We start from the raw sequence: 27,082 nt of genomic DNA, 5'->3' as shown, positions 1-27,082 counted from the left end.
AACTTATGTTTTGATAAAGGTTTGTTGCTGGAAACGCTTGCAATAGCAATGAGGAAATGTGAATGGAGATTTGGCAAGCACTTAAGATAAAATAAACACTCTATAAACATGTTTTTCAGCTATTTTGTCATCCAGGTGTGACTTCCATTCATAGTGTATGTTGGTGCTAATAAGTTCCTAAGAAAACGTAATAAAATCACTGTTTCCCAAATTGGGAAAAGTCTGAATATGAGTGGATATATATTTTAGGATAATATTATATAAAGCCATTGCTTTTATTATTATTCCGCCAGGGTTTCTCAAACTAGGTCCCGGGGACCCCAAGGGGTGCACGTTTTGGTTTTTAGCCCTAGCGCCGAACCGCTGGTTCAAATGAAGCTTGATGATTACTTGATTATTTGAATCAGCTGTGTAGTGCTACGGCAAAAACCAAAACGACCGAGTTTAGGCTATTATTAATAGTTATTGTAGCCATTCATTTAAAGTGTATTCTGGTATATTATTAATATTATTTCCCCACAGAAATCTAACATATATGTTGAAAAATATATATTTTTATTCCACACTCATCCTGACAACCGGAAGTGCGCTCGAAGAGATAAACATTAGGATTGTGGCGTGTTGTCACTAATTTGCGTTTCCATGCTTTGGCAGACGTTCTACTGGAAGTCGTTTCTGGTTTATTTAAAATACACTTAAACTGTAGTCGCTGCATAGTTTACACTGCACATAAAACCAACAATTTGGGAGCGGCAAATTTAAGTCATTAGTTGAAGGGTGAGTTCAAGAACTACGTATTCTGACGATGAGTCCATTGCAGTCTCGCAGATTTTATAATGCATTGGACAGTGCATCTCGAAATCACATCGTTTACACTGACTGGGTTCCAGTCGCTGGTAATCTGATGAGATGCGGATTAATATTTAATGTAAAAAAAAACCGTATAATTTTAAGATTTTGCTAAACCTTGCCATGGAATTTAATTGGACGCACTGTCCTTTGGATTAATTTGCTCAGCAAACTGCTTCCAATTGCGAACATTGATGAATAACGATAACACTACAACAAAGTGAAATATTAATTGACATATTAAATAACAGGCACAATGGAGTTAAAACGGAAAAAAAAGATGACTTACTTCACAATTGGACTGATCTTTCTTCTAAGTGGTATGGAATATGGTAAGTGTATTTTTTATTTGGGGGGGTGGCATGTATATTGTGGTTACTCTAGCCTATGCGAACATTTCACAATATAGATTAAAAATGCACATTCAACTGAAGCTAACATTTGCGTACCACACTGATGTGACTGTTCTGTACCCTGTCAGAAAATGTCACTTATTGTCTTATGTCACTGTTTGTTGACCAGGTGTAGAGGTTATGAGTAATTATTTTAATGGACAGAAACATTGGGTTTGTAAAGCCCAATCGATTTCCTAATGACTCCCTTGCATCTTTCCCAATCTTTCCACTACTTTAAACCTGCTCATTAACTAATTTATGCTCTTGCCTTCATGTCAGCTCAGCTGATTTTTACAGCACATTCCACAGTCATTGTATTGCCTAATGTTCAAATGGGAATTAATTGTTTTTAGACCTGAACAATTCTTTGTCAACTGTTGCTGTACTGATTGGCAAATAACCTCCGTACAGAGATTCATTAAGCGCTTTTATTTTTTTGGGGGGGGTACGTCATTGATAGGCCTACTTATGTTGGATGATTGTTATTATTAGCCAGGTAAAATGTAAACATGAGTTCGCAAGTAGGATCCTCTTGGGGCAGATTTAATAAACTACTGTGTGTGACTTGACGAGGAAATCAATGTCGTGACACAATCCTTAGTTCCGTCGGGAGCTAGGACCAGGCTACCAGAGTCATGTTTAAAGAGGGGGACAGGTTTCCGCAAGCAAACAATTTAAACCTTGGAATCCAGAGGAGAGGATCGGTCTCATGACGTCAGATAATCTAAACGCTATGGAAACCGTTGATGTTGTTGCCCCTGGTCACTTGTGGTTTGCACTCAGATTCAGCCAAGCTGTAGCTTCATTGTGCATGATTTCAAGTTAAACACACATAAACAAGTGCAAGTCAGTCAGGCCACATGCAAGCGTAAACGTCGTCATTGACTTGCATTTTGTGAAAATGACTAGCTAGCCTTGCTCCCAGACATGCAGTACCGTTAACTTTGGGGTCACTTAGAAAATTCATTGTTTGAGAGGGAAGCACTTTTTTTGTCCATTAAAATAACATCAAATTGAATAGAAATACAGTGTAGACATTAAAGTTGTAAATGACTATTGAAGCTGGAAACGGTGAATTTGATGGAATATCTAGAAAGAGGTACATAGGCCCATTATCAGCAACCATCACTCCTGTGTTTCAATGGCACGTTGTTAGCTAATCCAATTTTATCATTTTAAAAGGCTTATTGATCATTAGAAAACCCGTTTGCAATTGTTAGCACAGCTGAACTGTTTTGCTGATTTTTAAAGAACCAATAAAACTGGCCTTTTTTAGACTAGTTGTAACTTGAGCATCAGCATTTGTGGGTTTGATTACAGGCTCAAAATGGCCAGAAACAAAGTACTTCTGAAACTCGTCAGTCTATTCTTGTTCAGAGAAATGAAGGTGAGAAATTGCCAAGTGTAAATTGAGGAACTAAAGGAGCAAATATTTTATTCCATGCCTCCCTCTCTCCAGCTGTGATCTTGCCCACGATATGGAGGTACCTGCAGACTCTGGGGGCAGCGCCTTACTTCCTAGGTCTGGGCCTATCGGCATTCAGTCTGTCTGGTCTCCTCTCGGGCCCTCTGTTTGGCCATTGGTCTGACAAGACACACGCCACCAAGAAGATAATCCTCTTTGCAAACCTCTTTGAAATTGTTGGTAAGTTATTCTCTGAAATCTTACCCAGAATCCCAAATCAACCCTTAACTCCTACCCCTTAGGCACTTTTGTAGATCTGATTATTCGACAGGGTTAAGCACCATAGAGACAATTCAACCTGGCCTTCCAGAGGGTAATATTCCTAAGAATGATGCCGGAGGGAATGGTGTCTGTTTTAAAAGCTCCTGACCAATTGTGCAATTAACCTTTGTGCTAATCTTTTTGTTTTTTTGTACTTAATGTTTCCACAATAATTTCTTATGACCTAAAAGAGTGTCTGGACATCAGAAATAGCTATCACTAACCTTAACTTGGATGAGGACTTCCATTTCAATAAGTCGGAGGTGAAAGACATATGATTATGATCCCGGATCTGGCCCTAATCCCGACACTTGAAGGAGACTGCGCTTTTGAGGCCGACATGCGGAATACCAGACGAAACTACATAGGAGAATGGATAAATCACCTCGACTCTGTTCTATTGGTGAATGTGCAATCGCTGGAGAATAAATTGGATGAGCTCTGTTTGAGACTTTCCTATTAACGTGCTCTGACCTCTAATATCCCATGTTTCTCAGTCATGGCTGAACAAGGACATGGTAAATAGAAATGCATTTTTTTTTCTATACATCGACAGAACAGCAGCATCAGGGAAGCTCAGGGGAGGGGCTATGTCTCTTTGTTAGCAGCTGGTGTGCTATCTTTAATATTAAGGAAGTCTCGAGGTTTAGCTCGCGTGAGTTAGAATACCTCATGATAAGCTGTAGACCATTCTATTTACCAAGAGTGGTTTTCATCTCTTTTTTTTTTGTTTTGTTTTGGTCTATATACGACCCCAAACGGATGCTGGCACTAAGACTGCACTCAACGTGCTGTGTAGTGCCGTGGGCCAACAAGAAAATGCTCACCGAGAGGCGGTGCTCCTAGTGGCCGGGGACTTTAATGCAGGGAAACTGAAATCTGTTTCACCTAATTTCTACCTGTATATTACATGTGCAACTAGAGGTGAAAACGCCACAGAGACAACTCTCCCTCGCGTTCCGTTTGGTAAATCTGACCATAATTCTTTCCTCCAGATTCCTGTTTACAAGCAAAAAGTCAAACGGGAAGTACCAATATGGAAGTGGTCCGATGAAGCGAATGCTAAACTACAGGGCTGTTTGGCTAGCACAGACTGGTATATGAGGCGGCAGTGGTTAGAGCATTGGACTAGTAACCGGAACATTGCAAGTTCAAACCCCCGAGCTGACAAGGTACAAATCTGTCGTTCTGCCCCCGTTAACCCACTGTTCCTAGGCCGTCATTGAAAATAAGAATTTGTTCTTAACTGACTTGCCAAGTTAAATAAAGGAAGGATAAATAAATAAAATATGTTCTTGGATTCATCTGATGGCGTTTACCACATCAGTCCACCGGCTTCATTAATAAGTTCATCAACGTCGTCCCCACAATGACCGTATGTACTTATTCCAACCAGAAGCCATGGACTACAGGCAACATCTGCACTGAGCTAAATGCTAGAGCTGCTGCTTTCAAGGAGCGATACTGTAATCCGGATAAGAAATCCCGCTATGCCCTCCGGACCATCAACCAGGCAAAGCATTAATGCATGACTAAGATCGAGGGGAAGGGGAAACCCAGCTGTGAGCTGTCCAGTGACTCGAGCATACCTGACGAGCTAAATAACTTCTATTCTCGCTTCGACGCTGGCAACACTAAACTATCCATGAGTGTTCTGGACAACTGTGACCTCGCTCTCCACAGCTGATGTGAGTAAGACCTTTAAACGGGTCAACATTCACAAGACAGATTACCAGGACGTGTACTCCGAGCATGCACTGACATTTTCAACTTGACCCAGTCTAAATGTTTCAAGTAAACCACCATAGTCTCTGTGCCCAAGAACGCCGAAGTAACCTGTCCAGATGACCACATCTGTAGCCATGAAATGCTTTGAGAGTCGTGTCATGGCTCACATCAACGCCATCATCCCAGACACCCTGGACCCACTAATTTGCATAGCGTCATCTGTGGATCTGTATCACTCTTGCATTTGACACATGGACACAAGGAACACGTGAAAATGCTGTTCATTGACTACAGCTCAGCGTTCAACACCATAATGCACCACACTAACCATCAATATGGGGGGGCAGTTTTGATCAGTTTTGCCATGTAGATCACAATGAATATGATTACATGGACAGGATGGACCCTGATCCTAGATCAGCACTCTGATGCTTGAAACTCATGGTCCCTGGTCGTTCTACTGTGATGATTGTCTTTGTCCTCTAGGTAACGTCATGTATTTCATGTTGTCCTCTAGGTAACTTCATGTATTTCATGGGCTACTCCAAATGGCTTTTGATCTCTAGCAGACTAGTGGCAGGTGAGACTACCCATATACTACTAGAGCAATGCAGTTTTGAGCTGTAAAGGACAATTAAAAATATATTTTTTAAACAGATTATTTAGATTATAGCCTAATCAAAATGTTTTGCAGGGTGATTCATCTTTGTTGTCTGTTTTTCTTAAGAGTAAAAATGACATGCTTGTGGCCACTCTAAGATGGACTTTTAGAAAAAAAGTTATGACATTCAGAATTATTGTATCTGTTTTCATGCTAACCTCCATGTTACTAATGTGTACGTGGTCTGCTCCCAAAGGTGTTGGTACAGGTGCTGGTTCGTCCATCTTCGGCTTCATGGGTCGATGCACAGCCCACGAGGACCGCTCCACTGTATTCGCATCGGTCATGGCGTGCCGACAGATTGGCCTAATGATTGGTCAGTGCTGTTTGTCTGCTTCCTTTGTGCCATTCATTGTAGGAGTATCGTGTTTTTGGAAACGCACGCTGTTCTGCATGCAGGCCTGGTTTTGACAAGATGGAGTACATAATGACTTTTTGTAGCAGATCAGAACTTGGACAGCAGGTTAGGATAATTAACATAGCAGGTTAGGAGAATTGGGTTTAGGCTTATCAAATGCTAAACTTGTTCCTGACACAACTCAAAATATCTAGCCACGACCAGGGCAGCCCTCCAGAACAACATTGTTTCCAGTAATGTGTTTCTGCTTCATAGCATGTTGTCATTTACTCAGTTTATGGAGTTCAAGGTTGTCTTTTTTCTTTCTTCCCCCCAGTCCAGCTGCTATTGATCAGGGCCTGTATTCATTAAGCTCCTCAGAGTAATATCTAGGATCAGATCCACCTTGTCCATAATAATCATTCATTATGATCTGAAATACTCAACTGATCCTAGATAAACACTCCTACTCTGTATTTTGGCCTCTGCTCTCACAATGCGTTGAATTGTTTTTAATGTCTCAGGAATAAGATATTGCCATATTCTGACATGTGCAGCAGGACTATGAAAAAGACTACCTGGAACGCACCCACCTGTGTCTCTGTTAGTGTAAGGGTCTGTCTCATGATGTCCCTCATCACACACAGGTCCTGTATTGAATCTCTTCCTGAGGCTTTGTGACTTCAAGTTGGGGCCATTCGTGGTGAACAAGTACACTGCACCTGGGGTAAGACGATAACTGAATAATTTATCTTTTCACAGTATAATAGGTATATGTTAACATGTGTAGTAAGATACTGTATGTCTTATCTGTAGACTTTATTCTGTCATTTTTCATTGAGTATTTGAATGATTACCTGAGATGTTATAAATGTGTATCATTTGTAAATATACTTAGTTTGAATTGGGACTTAGGTCACAAACAAGGTAGAACTATATGAACAAACTGGCTAAATGCCCCATACGGGGATTTGAAACCTGTAAATACCGGTTGGCCGCTCTAACCGTAACACTATCCCTTTTCACAGCTTTTTATGTGCTTCATGTGGACCCTCCTCCAGCTGGTCGTGGTCTTCATGTTCTGGGACCTCCCTCCCCTGGAGGAGCTGGTGGGGGAGGGAGCCGCGGGGGGAGCCGAGGGGGCGGGAACTGTGGAGGAGGCAGCAGTGGGGGGAGCCGGGGAGGGAGCCGTGGGAGGAGCCGAGGGGGGAGCCTGGGGGGAGGGAGCTGTGGGAGGAGCCGAGGGGGGAGCCTGTGGGGAGGGAGCCTGTGGGGAGGGAGCCGTGGGAGGAGCCTGGGGGGAGGGAGCCGGAGAGGGGAAGCCCTTGCTCGGGCAACGCCCAGACATCCTAGGGTCCTACGGCTCGGTGGTGACCCCTGATCCTCCTAGGTCAACTGCTAACCCGTCCAAGTCCAACCTGCCTCACGTCTCTCCTACCCACTCGCCCCCACTCGAAGGGGTGGGTGACTCTAGCTCTGCGAGTTTCAGTATGAGCCGAGGTGGGTGGTGATGGATGCGTTTCTCAAGTTGGTAAAATACATTTAAATGTGTATTGATCTTGTGGGGGTACCTGTCCAACTCCCCTTCCTGTCTTTCCTCCACACCATCACTCTCTGACCCTGTTTCTGTCTCTCTCCCTCTCTGTGCCTCACCTGTTTAGAGTTCCTAAGGGAGGAGGTGGTTGTGCTGTTCACAGCTCACTTCGTCATACTGTTTAACCAGACAGCACTGGAGGTGAGCTTGCCCAACTGTCCATGTGCTCTCTTCCTCACTCACTGAAGAGCCTTTCACATACGACATTGCATAAAAGTGACTGGGGGGAGGGTAGCAGTTAGCAAAATCACTGTCCTTAAACCAACTTTCAGTGTCCTCATGCAAACATCGTTATGCTTGGTTGTGGAGGCGTTGCCTAAATTACCTGCTGGACGATTACGAAGTACTTGTTAGACTTTATAGTAATGTTTTTGAATATGCCATTGTAAATGCTATGTTAGTGTGAGCGCTAATAACACTATTTATTCATAAAGTGTTTATGAAAAATGTGTCAGTAACGTGACCTCCTTTTGATTTCCTACCACCTTAGACCGTCGTGACGCCGTTGACCCAGCAGTACTTTAACTTCGGGGAGTTGGAGAACAGCATAATTTACTGCATCTGTAGTGTGGAGGTGATCACAGGCTTCCTGTTTGTCCACTGGCTGTGCCGCCGTACGACCGAGAGGGTGGTGCTGGCCGTGGGCCTTATCCTCTGTCACATCTCCTGCGTCTGGTGCCTCATCTTCCTGGCCAACCCACAGGGTGAGTGAGGTTGCCCAACACGCTCTACTCAGCCGGGCCATTTTTTATTTTTAGCTCGGTCGAACAATGTTGCCTACTCAGACAAGCTATTTACCATACAGCAAATGAGAAACCTTGATTTTTTTTTGTATTTTACAACAAAAACATGTTTTAAAATTGATTTTAATTGCAGGATTTCAGATTCAGGATACTGACTGTGACTAATACGATGTAACATTGAGTATAACTTTAGAACTGTTGTGACGTACTTCCATTGCTAATAAAAAGCCAATGGATTAGTCCCATGTCTCCTCTTTCTCCTCTCCTCAGGTAATTTCCCCTGGCAGTTAGCAGAGTTCATCATTGGGGTGTTCCTGCAGATTTCGGGGCTCCCCTTTGTTGCTGTGGCCCAGGTGTGTCTCTTCTCCAAAATCACTTCGGTAAAGTCTCAAGGTAAGCAACGGCGCCCTCTAGAGGACCATTTTTGGGTGTAGACGTCTGTAGTTTTAACTGTGTGCTCTAAACCAGTCTTTTGTTCATTTAGGCACCAATCGGAAGAGAAGTAACTGAAACGAGGGGGGATCATCTAGACTTGTCCAATTAGAAAGCTTATTTTCATTTTCCGTTGCTTAAGGGTTTGCATTGTGTACCCTAATGAACATAACCCTGGTACACCCCATTTCCGTTCTGCCTGGTTGTGTCCGTAATTCACATGAGTGGATTTTGCATATATGTGTATATATGTATGTATGTGTGTGTGTATGTACACACACATGCACTTGAAGTCAGATGTTTACATAAACTAGTTTTAATGACTCCAACCTAAGTGTTTTTCAACAACTCCACAAATTTGTTTGTTAACAAACTATTGTTTTGGCAAGTCGGTTAGGACCTCTACTCGTAATTCTCCTAAGTTATTTTTCCAACAATTGTTTAGACAGATTATTTAACTTCTAATTCACTGTATCACAATTCCAGTGGGTCAGAAGTTTACATACACTAAGTTGACTGTGCCTTTAAACAGTTGTCATAGCTTTAGAAGCTTCTGATAGGCTAATTGACATTTGAGTCAATTGGAGGTGTGCCTGTGAATATATTTCAAGGCCTACCTTCAAACGCAGTGCCTCTTTGCTTGACATCATGGGGAAATCAAAAGAAATCAGCCAAGACCTCAGAAAAACAATTGTAGTCCACAAGTCTGGTTCATCCTTGGCAATTTCCAAACACCTGAAAGTACCACGTTGATCTGTACAAACAATAGTACGCAAGTATAAACACCATGGGACCACACAGCCGTCATAACGCTCAGGAAGGAGCCGCGTTCCGTCTCCTAGAGATGAACATACTTTGGTGCGAAAAGTGCAAATCAATCCCAGAACAACAGCAAAGGACCTTGTGAAGATGCTGGAGGAAATAGGTACAAAAGTATCTATATCCACAGTAAAACGAGTCCTATATCAACATAACCTTAAAGGCCGCTCAGCAAGGAAGTCGCCACTGCTCCTAAACCGCCATATAAAAGCCTGACTACGGTTTGCAACTGCACATAGGGACAAAGATCGTACCTTTTGGAGAAATGTCCTCTGGTCTGATGAAACAAAAATAGAACTGTTTCGCTATAATGACCATCGTTATGTTTGGAGGAAAAAGGGGGATGCTTGCAAGCTAAAGAACACCATCCCAACCGTGATGCGCAGGGGTGGCAGCATCATGTTGTGTAGGTGCTTTGCTGGAGGGGGCACTTGCCCTTCACTAAATAGATGGCATCATGTAGAGAAATTGTGGATATATATTGAAGCAACATCTCAAGACATCAGTCAGGAAGTTAAAGCTTGGTCGCAAATGGGTCTTCCAAATGGACAATGACCCCAAGCACACTTCCAAAGTTTTGGCAAAATGACTTAAGGACAATAAAGTCAAGGTATTGGCGTGGCCATCAAAGCCCTGACCTCAATCCTATAGAAAATTTGTGGGCAGAACTGAAAGCGTGTGCGAGCAAGGAGGCCTACAAACCTGACTCAGTTACTCCAGCTCTGTCAGGAGGAATGGCCCAGAATTCACCCAACTTATTGTGGGAAGCTTGTGGAAGGCTACCTGACACGTTTGACCTAAGAGAAACAATTTAAAGGCAATACACTCAGTTAATATTTCGTAGCATGTTAACTTCTGACCCACTGGGAATGTGATGAAAGAAATCAAATCTTAAATAAATAATTCTCTATTCTGACATTTCACATTCTTAAAATAAAGTAGTGATCCTAACTGACCTAAGACGGGGCATTTTTACTAGAATTAAATGTCAGGAATTGTGAAACTGAGTTTAAATGTATTTGGCTAAGGTGTATGTTAACTTCCGACTTCAAACTGTATGTATTTATTTCTGAACCCCAGGTATGTCTGTTATTTGTCAGTAACTGTCTGCCTGTCCCTCCCTCTCTCTCCAGGGTTGAGCCAGGGGGTGCGTCGCTCTGTGGGGGGTCTGGCCACTATCTTGGGCCCCCTATGGGGGGGTGGTTTGACGGGACACATGTACATCATGCTGGGGTTGATGATGGCTCTACTGGCCCTGTTCGCTGTGAGTTCACGGTGTCTCTTGTAAAATAGATTTCATTTAATTGAGAATAACCCATGTAAATAAATGTACCTCATAACATATCAGATGATTGCTAAAGTGGTGTAGACTAACAGTGAAATGCTTACAGGTCCTTCCCAACAATATAGAGAAATAGAAACGTAACGAGGAATAAATATACAATGATTAACGATAACTTGGTTTAGAGACCATAGCTGTGTGTTCGCGAGGTCGACCGATTTCATCGGAATGGCCAATTTTTATTTTTTTTTAAAATTAGGGCTGATTTCAAGTTTCATAATCGATAAATCTGCGTTTTTGGACACCGACTATGGCCGATTACGTTGCAGTCCACCAGGAGACTGCGTGGCAGGCTGACTACCTGTTATGCGAGTGCAGCGAGGATTTAAGGTGCTAGCTAGCATTAAACTTATCTTACAACAAAAAAAAATCTTAACAATCACTAGTTAACACATTTGTTGTTATTGCTAGTTTATCTAGCTTGTCCTGCATTGCATATCGATGCGGTGCCAGTTAATTTGTCATTGAATCACAGCCTACTTTCGCCAAACGGGTGATTTTATTAGTTTTATTTTTAACAAGCGCGTTTGTGAAAAAAGCACTGTCGTTGCACCAATGTGTACCTAACCATAACCATTAATGCCTTTCTTAAAATCAATACACAAGTATATATTTTTAAACCTGCATTTTTAGTTAATATTGCCTGCTAACATGAATTTCTTCTAACTAGGGAAATGGTCACTTTTCTTCCGTTCTGTGCAAGTAGAGTCAGGGTAAATGCAGCATTTTGAGCCGACAGGATCGTTGCGAACTGTGTGGAGACCATTTCTTCTTAACAAAGACCGTAATTAGCCAGAAGTTTACATAATCATGGCATAACATTGAATGTTGTGCAATGTAACAGCAATATTTAGACTTATTGATGCCACCCGTTAGGTTAAATACGGAACGGTTCTGTATTTCACTGAAAGAATAAACGTTTGGTTTTTGAAATTATAGTTTCTGGATTTGAGCATATTAATGACCTAAGGCTCATATTTCTGTGTTATTATATTCTAATTAAGTCTGTTTTGATGGAGCAGTCTGACTGAGTGGTGGTAGGCCACAGCAGGCTCGTAAGCATTCATTCAAACAGCACTTTCGTGCATTTGCCAGCAGCTCTTCGCTGTGCTTCAAGCATTGCGCTGTTTGACTTCAAGCCTATGAACTTCTGAGATTAGGCTGGCAATACTAAACTACCTTTTTTTAGAACATCCAATAGTCAAAGGTATATGATATACAAATGGTATAGAGAGAAATAGTCCTATAATGACTACAACCTAAAACTTCTTACCTGGGAATATTGAAGACTCATGTTAAAAGGAACCACCAGCTTTCATATGTTCTGAGCAAGGAACTTAAACATTAGCTTTTTTACATGGCACATATTGCACTTTTACTTCTCAACTTTGTTTTTGCATTATTTAAACCAAATTGAACATGTTTCATTATTTGAGACTAAATAGATATTATAGATGTGTTAAAATAAGTGTTCATTCAGTATTGTAATTGTGCATTCAGACCCCTTGAATATATAAATAAATAAATAAATAAATAAAAAAATAAATAAATAAAATCATGACGAGTAGAACATAGTAGGAGTAGAACATAGAGGTCAACCGATTTTTTTTAAAATTCATTTTTAAATAATTTTTCAACGCCAGTACAGATTGGAGGACCAAAAAAAGCCGATATCGATTAAATCAGATATATTCTCCATATATAATCCAACACGTTTGGTTGGCTTACCTCAAATTGTGAATTTTTTTTTTTTGGTTTCTGTGAATAATAAGTGTAAAGTTTTGTAACATTGAACCTTTTCTCTATCAGATCATGTTCTCCTTCTCCTATCCCCGTCTGGTGGCTCCCACTGTGGTGGACCATGCAGATTGCTTGGAGGAGTGTGACAAATGCGGGGGTTTGCGAGGTACGTCTTCTCAATTTACAAATAATATGCCATATAGCAGATGCTTTTATCCAAAGGGATTTTTTTTTTTTATGTAGAGCATCTCTCTTTATGCCACTCCGATATGGAAGTGACGTTGTTCTAGCAGGCTTGGAGAACTAACGTAGCGGGTTTGGAGACTGACGTTAAGGCTCTAACCTGCCACAACAATCCCTTTCTATCAAATGGCGTAAAGTGTCCCTAGTCCTGTGAATCAAACTCGAGCGCCATGCGCGACAGAGGACCACGAATGTTCTTGAAACCGTAGAAGTTGGTGCGTGGTCCCAAATGAAGCCATACATTGCATTGTAGATGAGGAGAACAAATGTTTCAGCTGTTGGGCCATGTCAGATCTTGTCTATTTACATGTTTAACCCATCATCCAAACAAATGTTACACTATAAAATGTACTTAAAAATATATATATATATCCACTTTGGCACGGTATTTCAAATGTGTTTTCTCTTTCTCTGCAAGTGTGAAGCGAGTGTCTCTTCCTACCCTGAATTCATCTCAGGACATGTGCTTCCTCAATCTCTGAAGACTCACAAATGCTCATGTACGCACACACACCGTACAAGATGACTGTAGAGCCTGTACTAGATGAATGTACTTCTGCAAATATAGTATCAAAATGGAAACTAAATACTTTGGAATTAGGTGTAATGTACAAACATTTTATAAAGGTGTTGGTTATGCACAAAACATCACAACTTCGTAAGTGTTTCTGATTTTTTATAGCTCATAACTTAATCACATTTCACATGATTGTACCACTGACTGAAATACTTTCAAACACTGACCCGACAAAGATTTTATAGGAAATGAACAGATCAGCTTTTTTATTTATTTTTTTATGTCGAGACAAATGGTCAAAACATTAATACCTCACCCCCACACACTGCCCAGCGTTTTCAGCTGACTGAAATGTATGAATGCATTTTTGGTTTTGTTTGATGGCTGAATATGATTATGAAATGCAGTGCCCTTTTCGAACACTGGTGGGGGCCCTTATCCTTTTTTTCCTTTACTGTGGTGTTACTGAAGACTCTGTGGCAGAGCCTCAAGTAGATAGCTATCCTGGTCCCAGATCCGTTTGTGGTCTTGACGACGCCATTGCTGTCGACGTTAAGCCAAACTGTTTACAGTGACAAGGAGTTGGCTCGATGGCACAAACAGACTGGCACTCTGGCAACAAAATAGCCCAAGAGAACATGTTTATGAAAATCACACTTTCCACAGAATGAGGGCAAGGGGAAATACTAGATCACTACTGACTGTAATAAATAATAATGGCTTTATGAATGGAGTCATGTTGAAGTTATACTGTTCTGGAAGTCTTGTGACATAGCTGTAAAGTTGAATATGGCTCAATTTAAATCCACTATTTTTGCACTTGAGGTATTATATTTTGGTCTGCACAACCTGTTCTATAACCACTTAGTTAATGCATTTGTCTTCCCTTTGAGAGTAGCTGTTTTTATCCAGAGGTGTCTCATTTTGTAAAGGATATGCTAATTGTTATAGTTAACATTTTTATCTTTCTATATTCGAGATATTTTTCCATACTCTTTGGATACTTTAAGTTGCATATGATTTGAACACACATTTCCTCATAGCTCGTTGTCATGGTCCCTAATGTGTTGTACTATTTTTGTGGTTACTAACGGGGAAGTCTAAAACTTAGATGAAATATTTGTTTGAAAGCTATTTTGAATAATGTTCTAGTACATTATTACCTACCATTGCTAAACAAGTTTGTCAAATGTTTTCAATCAAAATGAAAATGTTACACTAGTCTCTGCAACACTACTGTGTACATGTACTACCAGCCCAGCCTGGTACAACAGTATATTGTGTGTTTTGACCATTTTACAATGAAATGTCCTTAATAATAAAAATAAAGTTTTGCCAGTGTTTAAAGTGTACTTCAAATTGGTATATTAGTGACATATGTGCACCGTTTAGAAAGTTTGCAAATAAACGCCCGATTGCGATGGTAATTTCAAAAAGAATAATTCCAGGGTGAGAAGAGACTCATCTCAGGTAAGGGGTGAGGCATACTATAACTTGAGTTATGTCCTGTAAAACCGGAGCGGTTTAGCCACAATTTTGAGGTTAACAAATATAATGCATATTTAAAATGCCAACATGTAATTACAGAAACTAACAGTTAACGTTAGTTCATAAAGGCAAATTGTTACGTAACATTTAACTGGCATGTAAATATGTCGGTGTTGGGCCACATTGGAAAGTGGACAAAATGTGAGCTGTATTTATTAGATTTGATTTTAATATGCATTGCCACGTTGAGCACTTTTAAATGTCTATCAGAAATTAGAAGCTCTACATATGATACGCAAATATCAAATTTGTTTAGACTAGCCCTTGTCGGCTAATGACAATGTCTTCAGTAAAAAAAATAACTGTTGGTCATGAAATCGTAAGGCATGGCACTGTTATTTCACTTTCTTTCTTTGATAGATATTAGTTCAAGGAATATAACCTCCCGTCTGTTTTAACTCCAATCCAATGTTAATTACAGAGCTCTTACAAATAACTGATTCACGTTTGTAAAGCGAGGAAAAACCACGTTTTAATTTGTATTTGTTTTTATGAACTCTGAATGAATTTCAAATTGAGCCATTGAAAATATAATAAACTGACAGAACTCAAGAGCGCTGTCAAATCTAACTAAAACACATTTAGAAAGCAAAGTCCTGTTCTGTACCACATACATTTCTCAATCTACATTCCATAACTAAGCAAACCATTTTGAGGGAAAATTATTCAAGTAAATTAGTTTTGTCGTCTGGTCCAGCTTTTTTGAAATGTGGTGGGAATAAAGTTAACACTTCAGGGGATGTAAAAAATAAAATTCTACATTCAAGTTTAAGATTGCTCACATTGCTTCTTTGTTTTATTTTGCTGCTTTACTACCGGTATTCACTGAACGTCTATATCACTTGCCTCAATGGGATTGTGCTGTGTAGTTTAGTGAGAGCTAGTGAATATAATATTTTATTAACATTTTTTTACCAACATTGCTGAATGTTCTCGAAGTCATTAATTGTATGGATTGTAGTCTTTGCCGCAAGAAGAAACATACTGTATTTGAACGATATATTGTTTTAGGTTAGTGGCCCACAACTTTTTAAAGTAACTAAAGCTATTTATTTTAGGCCGTGTTTTGATACAGGATTTTATTATAATTTTTATTGAACCTTTAACCCATTAAGTCAGTTGGGAACAAATTCTTAGTTACAATGACGGCCTACACCCGCCAAACCCTGGTGACGCGGGGCCAATTGCGCGCCAACCTATAGGACTCCTAATCACGGCCGGTTGTGATACAGCCTGGATTCGAACATGGGTTTCTAGTGACGAATCTAGCACTGAGATGCAGTGCCTTAGACCGCTGCGTCACTCCATCAAAAGGACGTTCATGAATAATTTGTCATTGCAATTTTTTAATAGTTTACTTTGTATTTTTCTCTTATAGTGGTTTAAGGGCTATCTGCAGTTCGATGAATAAACCACCCCGGCACTTTTTTTTTTGATAAACAGCTGAGGGCTCCTGTAAGTGGCAATGAATGGATAGGAATGACTAACATTTGAAATGGATGGGGCTGGAGAAATGTAACCACTCAAATTAATTGACAGAACTATTGACACAAACACTAAACATCCATGATATTAAAATTGTAGTTGTAATGTTTTGAGGTAATACAGTCTTCTTGCAATTACATTGTTTACAAAGGAGTAAAACAGGCTTATGTTTTTGGGGTTCTGATGGGGGTACGACAGATGAACTCAACTCATGAGGCATCTAAGTTGTATTCTTCAATAATTAATTGGTATATATCCTTTAATTGAATCAAAGATAACCCCTTTAAGGCATACCACAATGTCCTGATCAAAATGATCACAAAAACATAAAACATCTAAAATTAATATTTTAGCAAGATAACTTACTGTATGCTTATGGACAGTCATTGTCCTTACACAGTCTGCATTTCTAATGAAATTACACAGCCTTTGTCACTTCTAATGAGTACCAGTGCTGCGGTAATAAAACTGATTTTTTTTTGGAGGAGAATTTAGAACTTTTCACATCTAAAGTCATTCGTTTGTCATTATCCCCACAATTAATTTGAAGGTGAGTAGAGTTTTTGAAGTTGGCCCACGTGTTGGGTGCCGCCGAGTACCACACCGCACCAGAAGGGGTCGCTATGGCCCGTGCGATTCCCACGACATTGGTCGAGCCAATGGTGGCCTGAGCTAATAACGCCAAGGGAGCGAGTGAGTGGGGGGGAGGTGCCCGTTCCTGAAGACTAGACCCCCTTGTCTTCAGCGTGGCACTACGCCGAAGAGGGGCGGAGACACTGGTTGCCCTCTTGTTGAACCCTTTTCCACGCCGGGAGGTAACCAGGGGGATAGAGAGATGGAAATATGGCACGGGGCGAATCACGTTGTAGTGTTGTACTGCTAGACCAACCCGGGCTAGCTCCGCCTGCGGGAGCAGTCTGACCGAACAGTGACCCGCCTATTCGAGGTCAGAAGTTTAGAAAACGTGTCAACTGAGGCAATAGTTGGTGGGTTAGTTCCGTCACCCCATTACTCCTGCAAAAAAATAACAAAATTTAAAAATAAAAAATCGGCTTAAGAGATGTAAACAGCAGGCAACTGCAGCACAGTGCAGTCTATGATACTGGAAGTGTGAACTTTGGGTGAACTCTGAGCTTTATTTTCCAACGGGGAGGGCAATGGGGCGGAATGGTGCCCAAATATACAGCAGGATGAGAGAAGGGGAGTGCTAGACTTCATTTTTTTGCAGGCTCATCCCCCGGGAATGACCGAAGATTGACCGGGTCAGGTGGGGTTGGTGTGGTGCGGGGTAAGCCAGGACTGTTAAAGATGTGCTGGATGGAACCATGTTCTACCTATAGAGCCTTTTATTAGTAATAGGAGCCATGCTCTGCCTATACAGTGCCTTCAGGAATGTATTAAGACCCCTTGACTTTTCTACATTTTGTTACGTTACAGCCTTATTCTAAATTTCATTAAATTGTTTGTTTTTTTAACTCATTAATCTACACACAATACCCCATAATGACATCACAATACCCCATAATGACATCACAATACCCTATGACAACAAAGCATTTTCTGAAAATGTGTGAAAAATACAATACGGAAATATATTTACATAAGTATTCAGACCCTTTACTCAGTCCTTTGTTGAAGCATATTTGGCAGCGATTACATTCTTCTCTGCAGATCCCCTCAAGCTCTGTCAGGTTGGATGGGGAGCGTCACAAAACAGCTATTTTCAGGTCTCCAGAGATGTTTTATCGAGGTTCAAGTCCGGGCTCTGGCTGGGCCACTCAAGGACATTCAGAGACTTGTCTCGAAGCCACTCCTGCATTGTCTTGATTATGTGCTTAGGGTCGTTGTGCTGTTAGAAGGTGAACCTTCACCCCAGTCTGAGGTCCTGAGCGCTCTGGAGAAGGTTTTCATCAAGGATCTCTCTGTAGTTTGATACTTTAACCTTTACCTTGATCTTGACTAGTCTCCCAGTCCCTGCCACTGAAAAACATCCCCACAGCATGATTCTGCCACCACCATGCTTCACCATAGGGATGATGCCAGGTTTCCTCCAGACGTGATTCAGGCCAAAGAGTTCAATCTTGGTTTTTATCAGACCAGAGATTCTTGTTTCTCATGGTCTGAGAGTCTTAAGGTGCATTTTGGCAAAGTCCAAGCGGACTGTCATCTGCCTTCTGTCTGGTCATTATACCATAAAGGCCTGATTGGTGGAGGGCTGCAGAGATGGTTGTCCTCCGTGACCAAGTCCCGTCTCCCCCGATTGCTCTGTTTGGCTGTGCGGCCAGCTCTTGGAAGAGTCTTGGTGGTACTAAATTTCTACTATTTAAGAATGATGGATGCTACTGTGTTCTTGGGGACCTTCAATGCTGCAGAAATGTTTTGGTACCCTTCCCCAGATCTGTGCCTCAGCACAACCCTGAATCGGAGCTCTACAGACAATTCCTTCGACCTCATGGCTTGATTTTTGCTCTGACATGACCTGTCAACTGTGGGACCTTATATATTCAGGTGTGCGTTTTTCCAAATAATTTCCAATCAATTTAATTTACCACAGGTGGACTCAAATCAAGTTGTAGAAACATCTCAAGGATCATCAATGGAACCAAGATGCACCTGAGCTCAATTTCGGGTCTCTGAGCAAAGTCTGAATATTTATGTAAATAAGGTATTTCTGATTCTGATGAGTTTTCGTTTTGTCATTATGGGGTAGATTTGATGATGATTTTTTTATTTTATCCATTTTAGAAAAAGGCTGTAAAGTAACAAAGTGTGGAAAAGAAGTCAAGGGGTCTGAATATTTTACGAAAACACTGTAGATCCTTTAATTGGCAATTGGAGCCTTGAGTATCACCATAACCCTACATTTCTACATCTGCCTACCTATATAACTCACTATTATCACCATAACGCTCCATTTCTACCAGAAGGGGTCGATATGGCCCATGAGATTCCACCGATGCTGACCAAGCCGACGGCCCACAGAGGTGGCTTGAGCTAATAACGCCAAGGGAGCGAGGATGGTGGCGCCCATTCCTGAAGACCAGACCCTCTCGTCTACAGCGTGGCATGTCGCCGAAAAGGGCGGAGCCACTGTGGTTGCACTCTTGTTGAACCCTTTTCCACGCCGGGGGGTAACAGTGGGATAGAGGGATGGACTTATGGCACGGGGCGAATTACGTAGTGTTGTACTACTAGATCAACCTGGGTTAGCTCTGACCGCGGGAGCAGTCTGACCGAACAGTGACCCACCCGATCAGGGTTAGAAGTTTAGAAAATGTGTCGACTGAGGCAATAGTTGGTGGGTTAGTTCCGTCACCCTATTCCCCCCCGCAAATTTTTCTTTAAAAAAAATTGGGTTAAGAGACTTAAACAGAAGGCAATAGCAGCACTGTGAAGTCTATGATACTGGAAGTGTGAACTTTGGGTGAACTCTGAGCTTCATTTTCCAACGGGGAGGGCAATGGGGCAGGTTGGGGTCGGCGGCAGGGCATCTGGGAGGGGGGGCCCAAATATGCAGAAAGATGAGAGGAGGGAAGTGCTGGATTTTATTTTTTTGAAAGCTCATCCCCTGGGAATGACCGAATTAGGTGAGGTTGGTGCGGTGCGGGGTAAGCCAGGACTGTTAAAGATGTGCTGCCGTGACCGTGCAGCCTAGCGTAGTGTTGTTGTGGTCGAGCAGCACAGGATGGAACCATGTTCTACCTATAGAGCCTTTTATTGGTAATAGGAGCCATGTTCTGCCTATACAGTGCCTTCGGGAAAGTATTCAGACCCCTTGACTTTTCCACATTTAGTTACGTCACAGCCTTATTCTAAAAGGGATTCAATTGTTTTTTTCCCTCATTAATCGACACACAATTCCCCATAATGACACAACCATTATTTTTTATATATTTTGCAAATTAAAAAAAAAAATACTAAACTTAAATATCACATTTACATAAGTATTCAGACCCTTAACTCAGTACTTTGTTGAAGTACCTTTGGCAGTGATTACTGCCTCAAGTCTTCTTGGGTATGATGTTACAAGCTTGACACACCTTTATTTGAGGAGTTTATCCCATTCTTCGCTGCAGATCCACTCAAGCTCTGTCATGTTGGATGGGGTACAGCTATTTTCAGGTCTCTCCAGAGATGTTTGATTGGGTTCAAGTCCGGGCTTTGACTGGGTCACTCAAGGGCATTCAGAGACTTGTCCCGAAGCCACTCCTGCGATGTCTTGGCTAAGTGCTTAGGGTCATTGTACTGTTGAAAGGTGAACCTTCGCCCCAGTCTGAGATCCTGAGCGCTCTGGAGAAGGTTTTCATCAAGGATCTCTCTGTACTTTGCTCCGTTCATCATTCCCTAGATTCTGGCTTGTCTCCCAGTCCCTGACTCTGGAAAGCTTCCCCACAGAATGATGCTGCCACCACCATGATTCACCGTAGGGATGGTGCCAGGTTTCCTCCAGACGTGACGCTACGCATTCAAGCCAAAGAGTTCAATCTTGGTTTCATCAGACTACCCCAGATCTGGTAGGCCGTCATTGTAAATCTGAATTTGTTGTGGCAGCTTCATTAAATAGTACCCGCAAAACACCAGTCTCAACGTCAACAGTGAAGAGGCGACTCCGGGATGCTGGCCTTCTAGGGAGAGTTCCTCTGTCCAGTGTCTGTGTTCTTTGGCCCATCTTAATCTTTTCTTTTTATTGGCCAGTCTGAGATATGGGTTTTTCTTTGCAACTCTGCCTAGAAGGTCAACATCCGTTGTACGAGATCTTCAGTTTCTTGGCAATTTATCGCATGGAATAGCCTTCATTTCTCAGAACAAGAATAGACTGACGAGTTTCAGAAGAAAGTTATTTGTTTCTGGCCATTTTGAGCCTGTAATCGAACTCACAAATGCTGATACTCCATATACTTAACTAGTCCAAAAAAGGCCAGTTTTATTGCTTCTTTAATCAGAACAACAGTTTTCAGCTGTGCTAACATACTTGCAAAAGGGTTTTCTAATGATCAGTTAGCCTTTTAAAATGATAAACTTGTATTAGCTAACACAACGTGCCATTGGAAAACACAAGTGATGGTTGCTGATAATGGGCCTCTGTACGCCTATGTAGATATTCCATTAAAAATCATCAATTTCCAGCTACAAGTCATTTAGAAAATCAACAGTGTCTACACTGTATTTCTGATCAATTTGATGTTATTTTAATGGACATAAAATGTGTTTTTCTTTAAAAAACAAGGACATTTCTAAGTAACCCCAAACCTTTGAACGGTAGTGTATCATGGTGACTGTTATCATCATGACGCTTCATTTCTACATCTCTGTACCTATATAACTCACTATTATCACCATAACACGCTATTTCTAGAGTGAAATGTGAATTCATGTCACATTCAGTTGATAGTTTAAAATTTTTAGGATTAAAAGTTTGAAAAACACAATTTCCGATTCTATAGTTGTTCATGCGGCAGGGTAGCCTAGTGGTTAGAGCGTTGGACTAGTAACCGGAAGGTTGCAAGTTCAAATCCCCAAGCTGACATGGTACAAATCTGTCGTTCTGCCCCTGAACAGGCAGTTAACCCACTGTTTATTGAAAATAAGAATTTGTTCTTAACTGACTTGCCTAGTTAAATAAAGTTAAAATGTTGATTTCGACTCCTGCCTCTTGCAATGCCCTTATGTTGTGAAATTGCCCCCAGGTGTTGTTTGACATTTGAACTGATCTTGACATCCTTTTGGCCTGTCAGTAAAGTACAACAGTCGAGTGTTTTTTTCCAACTGGATGGCTGATCGTGTCCACACTCCATAGCCCACGCAGCAGCAGACACCCAGGGCTGTATTCCACCCATAGCTGTCCACAGCTCGTACAGATGGCCCTGTCTTTTCAGATGGGGTCACGGTTGAGTCCTCTCAACTGTATGACATGTTTCCTTAAATAACACCATCCTCCATCCTGCCTCCTGTATATCACTTAACCAGCTCCACTTAACCAGCTCCCCTTAACACTCTCCACATAGATGACCCCAGCTCCACTTAACACTCTCCACCTAGATGACCCCAGCTCCACTTAACACTCTCCACATAGATGACCCCAGCTCCACTTAAAACTCTCCACCTAGATGACCCCAGCTCCACTTAACACTCTCCACATAGATGACCCCAGCTCCACTTAACACTCTCCACATAGATGACCCCAGCTCCACTTAACCATCCCCCCCCACTCTCCACCTAGATGACCCCAGCTCCACTTAACCATCCCCCCCCACTCTCCACCTAGATGACCCCAGCTCCACTTAACCATCCCCCCCCACTCTCCACCTAGATGACCCCAGCTCCACTTAACCATCCCCCCCCACTCTCCACCTAGATGACCCCAGCTCCACTTAACCATCCCCCCCCACTCTCCACCTAGATGACCCCAGCTCCACTTAACCATCCCCCCCCACTCTCCACCTAGATGACCCCAGCTCCACTTAACCATCCCCCCCACTCTCTACCTAGATGACCCCAGCTCCCCTTAACACTCTCCACCTAGATGACCCCAGCTCCACTTAACCATCCCCCCCCACTCTCCACCTAGATGACCCCAGCTCCACTTAACCATCCCCCCCACTCTCCACATAGATGACCCCAGCGTCCCAACAGGTGGTGTTTGCCAAAACTCTGCCTCCACACGGCGGATCACACACTCTACCACAAACAATAGCAGAGGGGAAAGGGGTCAGTTATGTCACTCTCCTCCACCCTCCTCCTTTTTTCAGGAAAACAATATAATGTTCTACAATGTGTCTACAACCAACGCCTCACACCACCTCCACCCCATCACACCATCCCGCACTAATCTCATTCACCCAACTTTTGTTTTGGGATGGCTGCCCACCCACTCCCCTCCCTCTCCCTGGCTTGCCCCTTGTTGGTCCCCCCCTTTCCCTTCCATCCCAGAGATTACTGCCGCGTCTGTATCGCCAGTGCAAGGCTGTAGTGCTAAGCTGATGGGTGCCCTGCTCAGCGAGGCGCCGGGATTGTTAACCCTGATTAACTTGATGTGGCGTTTCAATGGAGAAACAGTGTGAAAATCAAGCGTATGTTGTGACCCAGTGCCCTGCCACTGAACCGAGGGAAAATTGGGCAGAGGGAGGGTGGCAGGGGAATGGAGCGAGAGAGAGCGAGGCTGAGTGTGTGTATTTGAGAGAGAGAGAGAGAGAGAGAGAGAGATGCAGTTTGTAGTCCTGCTGTAACGAGAGCCGTAAGAAGAAAAAAAAACAAGACAGAGACACGCACAGAAATGTCCTCGTTTGATGTTTGGTCTGATTGCGGAAAAGCAGATGCAACTGCCTGCTGTCAGCAATGAAAACAATGAAAAAAAGCAATGAAAACAATGAGCAAAAATAATGAAAATGAAAATGAAAACAAGTTTTTATGATTTTCAAGGTCACTCTTATGGAATGTGGTGGCGCAATGCGGTGCATCAGAGGATGTCAATTAAAGATTCAATATCTGTACTTGATTACTGTTATGGTGGACTGGATGGGTTGTTATGGTGGACTGGATGGGTTGTTATGGTGGATTGGATGGGTTGTTATGGTAGACTGGATGGGTTGTTATGGTATACTGGATGGGTTGTTATGGTAGACTGGATGGGTTGTTATGGTGGACTGGATGGGTTGTTATGGTGGACTGGATGGGTTGTTATGGTAGACTGGATGGGTTGTTATGGTGGACTGGATGGGTTGTTATGGTAGACGGGAAGGGTTGTTATGGTGGACTGGATGGGTTGTTATGGTATACTGGATGGGTTGTTATGGTGGACTGGATGGGTTGTTATGGTAGACTGGATGGGTTGTTATGGTAGACTGGATGGGTTGTTATGGTAGACTGGATGGGTTGTTATGGTAGACTGGATGGGTTGTTATGGTGGACTGGATGGGTTGTTATGGTGGACTGGATGGGTTGTTATAGTAGACGGGAAGGGTTGTTATGGTAGACTGGATGGGTTGTTATGGTGGACTGGATGGGTTGTTATGGTAGACTGGATGGGTTGTTATGGTGGACTGGATGGGTTGTTATGGTATACTGGATGGGTTGTTATGGTAGACTGGATGGGTTGTTATGGTGGACTGGATGGGTTGTTATGGTAGACTGGATGGGTTGTTATGGTGGACTGGATGGGTTGTTATGGTAGACTGGATGGGTTGTTATGGTAGACTGGATGGGTTGTTATGGTAGACTGGATGGGTTGTTATGGTAGACTGGATGGGTTGTTATGGTGGACTGGATGGGTTGTTATGGTAGACTGGATGGGTTGTTATGGTAGACTGGATGGGTTGTTATGGTAGACTGGATGGGTTGTTATGGTGGACTGGATGGGTTGTTAAGGTGGACAGGATGGGTTGTTATGGTGGACTGGATGGGTTGTTATGGTGGACTGGATGGGTTGTTATGGTGGACTGGATGGGTTGTTATGGTAGACTGGATGGGTTGTTATGGTGGACTGGATGGGTTGTTATGGTAGACTGGATGGGTTGTTATGGTGGACTGGATGGGTTGTTATGGTGGACTGGATGGGTTGTTAAGGTGGACTGGATGGGTTGTTATGGTAGACTGGATGGGTTGTTATGGTGGACTGGATGGGTTGTTATGGTAGACTGGATGGGTTGTTATGGTGGACTGGATGGGTTGTTAAGGTAGACTGGATGGGTTGTTATGGTAGACTGGATGGGTTGTTATGGTGGACTGGATGGGTTGTTATGGTAGACTGGATGGGTTGTTATGGTGGACTGGAGGGGTTGTTATGGTAGACTGGATGGGTTGCTATGGTAGACTGGATGGGCTGCTATGATAGACTGGATGGGTTGCTATGATAGACTGGATGGGTTGCCATGGTTGACTGGATGGGTTGCTATGCTTGATTGGATGGGTTGCTATGGTAGACTGGAAGGGTTGCTATGGTAGACTGGATGGGTAGAGATAGATAAGTGATGCGTACTGGTAACTGGAGCAGAAAATGAATCACGAAAAAATAATGTAATGTCTGTTTTCACTTAACTCATTGTACTTAATGGATTCATTCCTATATCGTCCTTTGGGAACGAATTGCAAGTTAATATAATCATGTGCTACTGTACTGTATAAATAGCCATGAATTTCATCAGAGCAAACGGAGGGTGATTGTGTTCTTCTGCAGAAAGTTGAAATCCAGCCTTGTGTTTACTGTACGAATCAGTGGGAATGGATGGCATTCTACCTTCATACAGTGAAGTGGGAAGTTTACATACACTTAGGTTGGAGTCATCAAAACACGTTTTTCAACCACTCCACAAATTTCTTGTTAACAAACTACAGTTTTGGCAAGTCTGTTAGGACATCTACTTTGTGCACGACACAAGTCATTTTTCCAACAATTGTTTACAGACAGATTATTTCACTTATAATTGTCACGACAATTATCGTCCGCCGAAGTCGGCCCCTCTCCTTGTTCTGGCGGCGTTCGGCGGCCGAGGTCACCGGCCTTCTAGCCACTGCCGATCCACTTTTCATTTTCCATTTGTTTTGTCTGTGTCTTACGCACCTGATTTCACTCACCCAATGACCTGTTTAGTATTTAACCCTCTGTTCCCCCATGTTTGTTTGTGAGTGATTGTTCTTTGTATATCGGTCCGTTATGGTGGGCTCGTAATATTTGCCTTGTATTTTTTGTATTTTGAGTAAAGTACGTTGATTACTCATCTCTGCTGTCCTGCGTCTGACTCTCTACACCAGCTACACACAGGACCCCATTACAATAATTCAAATTGGAGGTGTTGGAGGTGTACCTGTGAATATATTTCAAGGCCTACCTTCAAACTCAGTGCCTCTTTGCTTGACATCATGGGAAAATCAAAAGAAATCAGCCAAGACCTCAGAAAAACAATTGTAGACCTCCACAAGTCTGGTTCATCCTCGGGAGCAATTTTCAAATGCCTGAAGGTACCACATTCATCTGTACAAACAATAGTACGCAAGTATAAACACCATGGGACCACGCAGCCATCATACCGCTCTGGAAGGAGACGTGTTCCGTCTCCTAGTGATGAACGTACTTTGGTGCGAAAAGTGCAAATCAATCCCAGAACAACAGCAAAGGACCTTGTGAAGATGCTGGAGGAAATGGGTACAAAAGTATCTATACCACAGTAAAATGAGTCCTATATCGATATAACCTGAAAGGCCGCTCAGCAAGGAAGAAGCCACTGCTCCAAAACCGCCATAAAAAAAGCCAGACTACGGTTTGCAACTGCACATGGTGACAAAGATTGTACTTTTTGAAGAAATGTCCTCTGGTCTGATGGAACAAAAATAGAACTGTTTGCCATAATGATCATTGTTATGTTTGGAGGAAAAAGGGGGAGGCTTGCAAGCCGAAGAACACCATCCCAACCGTGAACCACGGAGGTGGCAGCATCATGTTGGGGAGGTGCTTTGCTGCAGGAGGGACTGGTGCACTTTACAAAATAGATGGCATGATGAGGGAAGAAAATTATGTGGATATATTGAAGCAACATCTCACATCATGATTCAGGGAGTTAAAGCTTAGTTGCAAATAGGTCTCCCAAATGGACAATGATCCCAAGCATACTTCCAAAGTTGTGGCAAAATGGCTTAAGGACAACAAAGGTATTTGGAGAGGCCATCACAAAGCCCTGACCTCAATCCTATAGAAAATTTGTGGGCAGAACTGAAAGTGTGTGCGAGCAAGGAGGCCTACAAAACTGACTCAGTTACACCAGCTCTGTCAAGAGGAATGGGCCAAAATTCACTCAACTTATTGTGGGAAGCTTATGGAAGGCTACCCGAAACGTTTGACCCAAATAAACCAATTTAAAGGCATTGCTACCAAATACTAATCGAGTGTATGTAAACTTCTGACTCACTGGGAATGTGATGAAAGAAATTAAA

General features: G+C 42.3%; 1 protein-coding gene across 1 annotated transcript; it reads left to right on the top strand.

The window, feature by feature from the left end:
* Positions 1 to 651: 651 nt before the first annotated feature.
* On the top strand, positions 652 to 13,175 carry LOC139414803 (major facilitator superfamily domain-containing protein 8-like). Its single transcript, XM_071162437.1, has 14 exons — positions 652 to 777; positions 1,101 to 1,181; positions 2,704 to 2,889; positions 5,216 to 5,278; positions 5,556 to 5,675; positions 6,344 to 6,423; positions 6,725 to 6,862; positions 7,013 to 7,196; positions 7,358 to 7,431; positions 7,781 to 7,994; positions 8,304 to 8,426; positions 10,418 to 10,548; positions 12,436 to 12,532; positions 13,028 to 13,175. Exons 2-14 carry the CDS (start codon positions 1,106 to 1,108, stop codon positions 13,030 to 13,032), a joined length of 1,491 nt encoding a protein of 496 aa, XP_071018538.1. The 5' UTR covers positions 652 to 777; positions 1,101 to 1,105; the 3' UTR covers positions 13,033 to 13,175.
* The last annotated feature ends 13,907 nt before the right edge of the window (positions 13,176 to 27,082 follow it).

Source organism: Oncorhynchus clarkii, chromosome 1 (genome assembly GCF_045791955.1).
Source record: "Oncorhynchus clarkii lewisi isolate Uvic-CL-2024 chromosome 1, UVic_Ocla_1.0, whole genome shotgun sequence".
In the NCBI taxonomy this organism is placed as follows: domain Eukaryota; kingdom Metazoa; phylum Chordata; class Actinopteri; order Salmoniformes; family Salmonidae; genus Oncorhynchus; species Oncorhynchus clarkii.
This window is presented reverse-complemented; position numbering and strand designations above follow the sequence as displayed.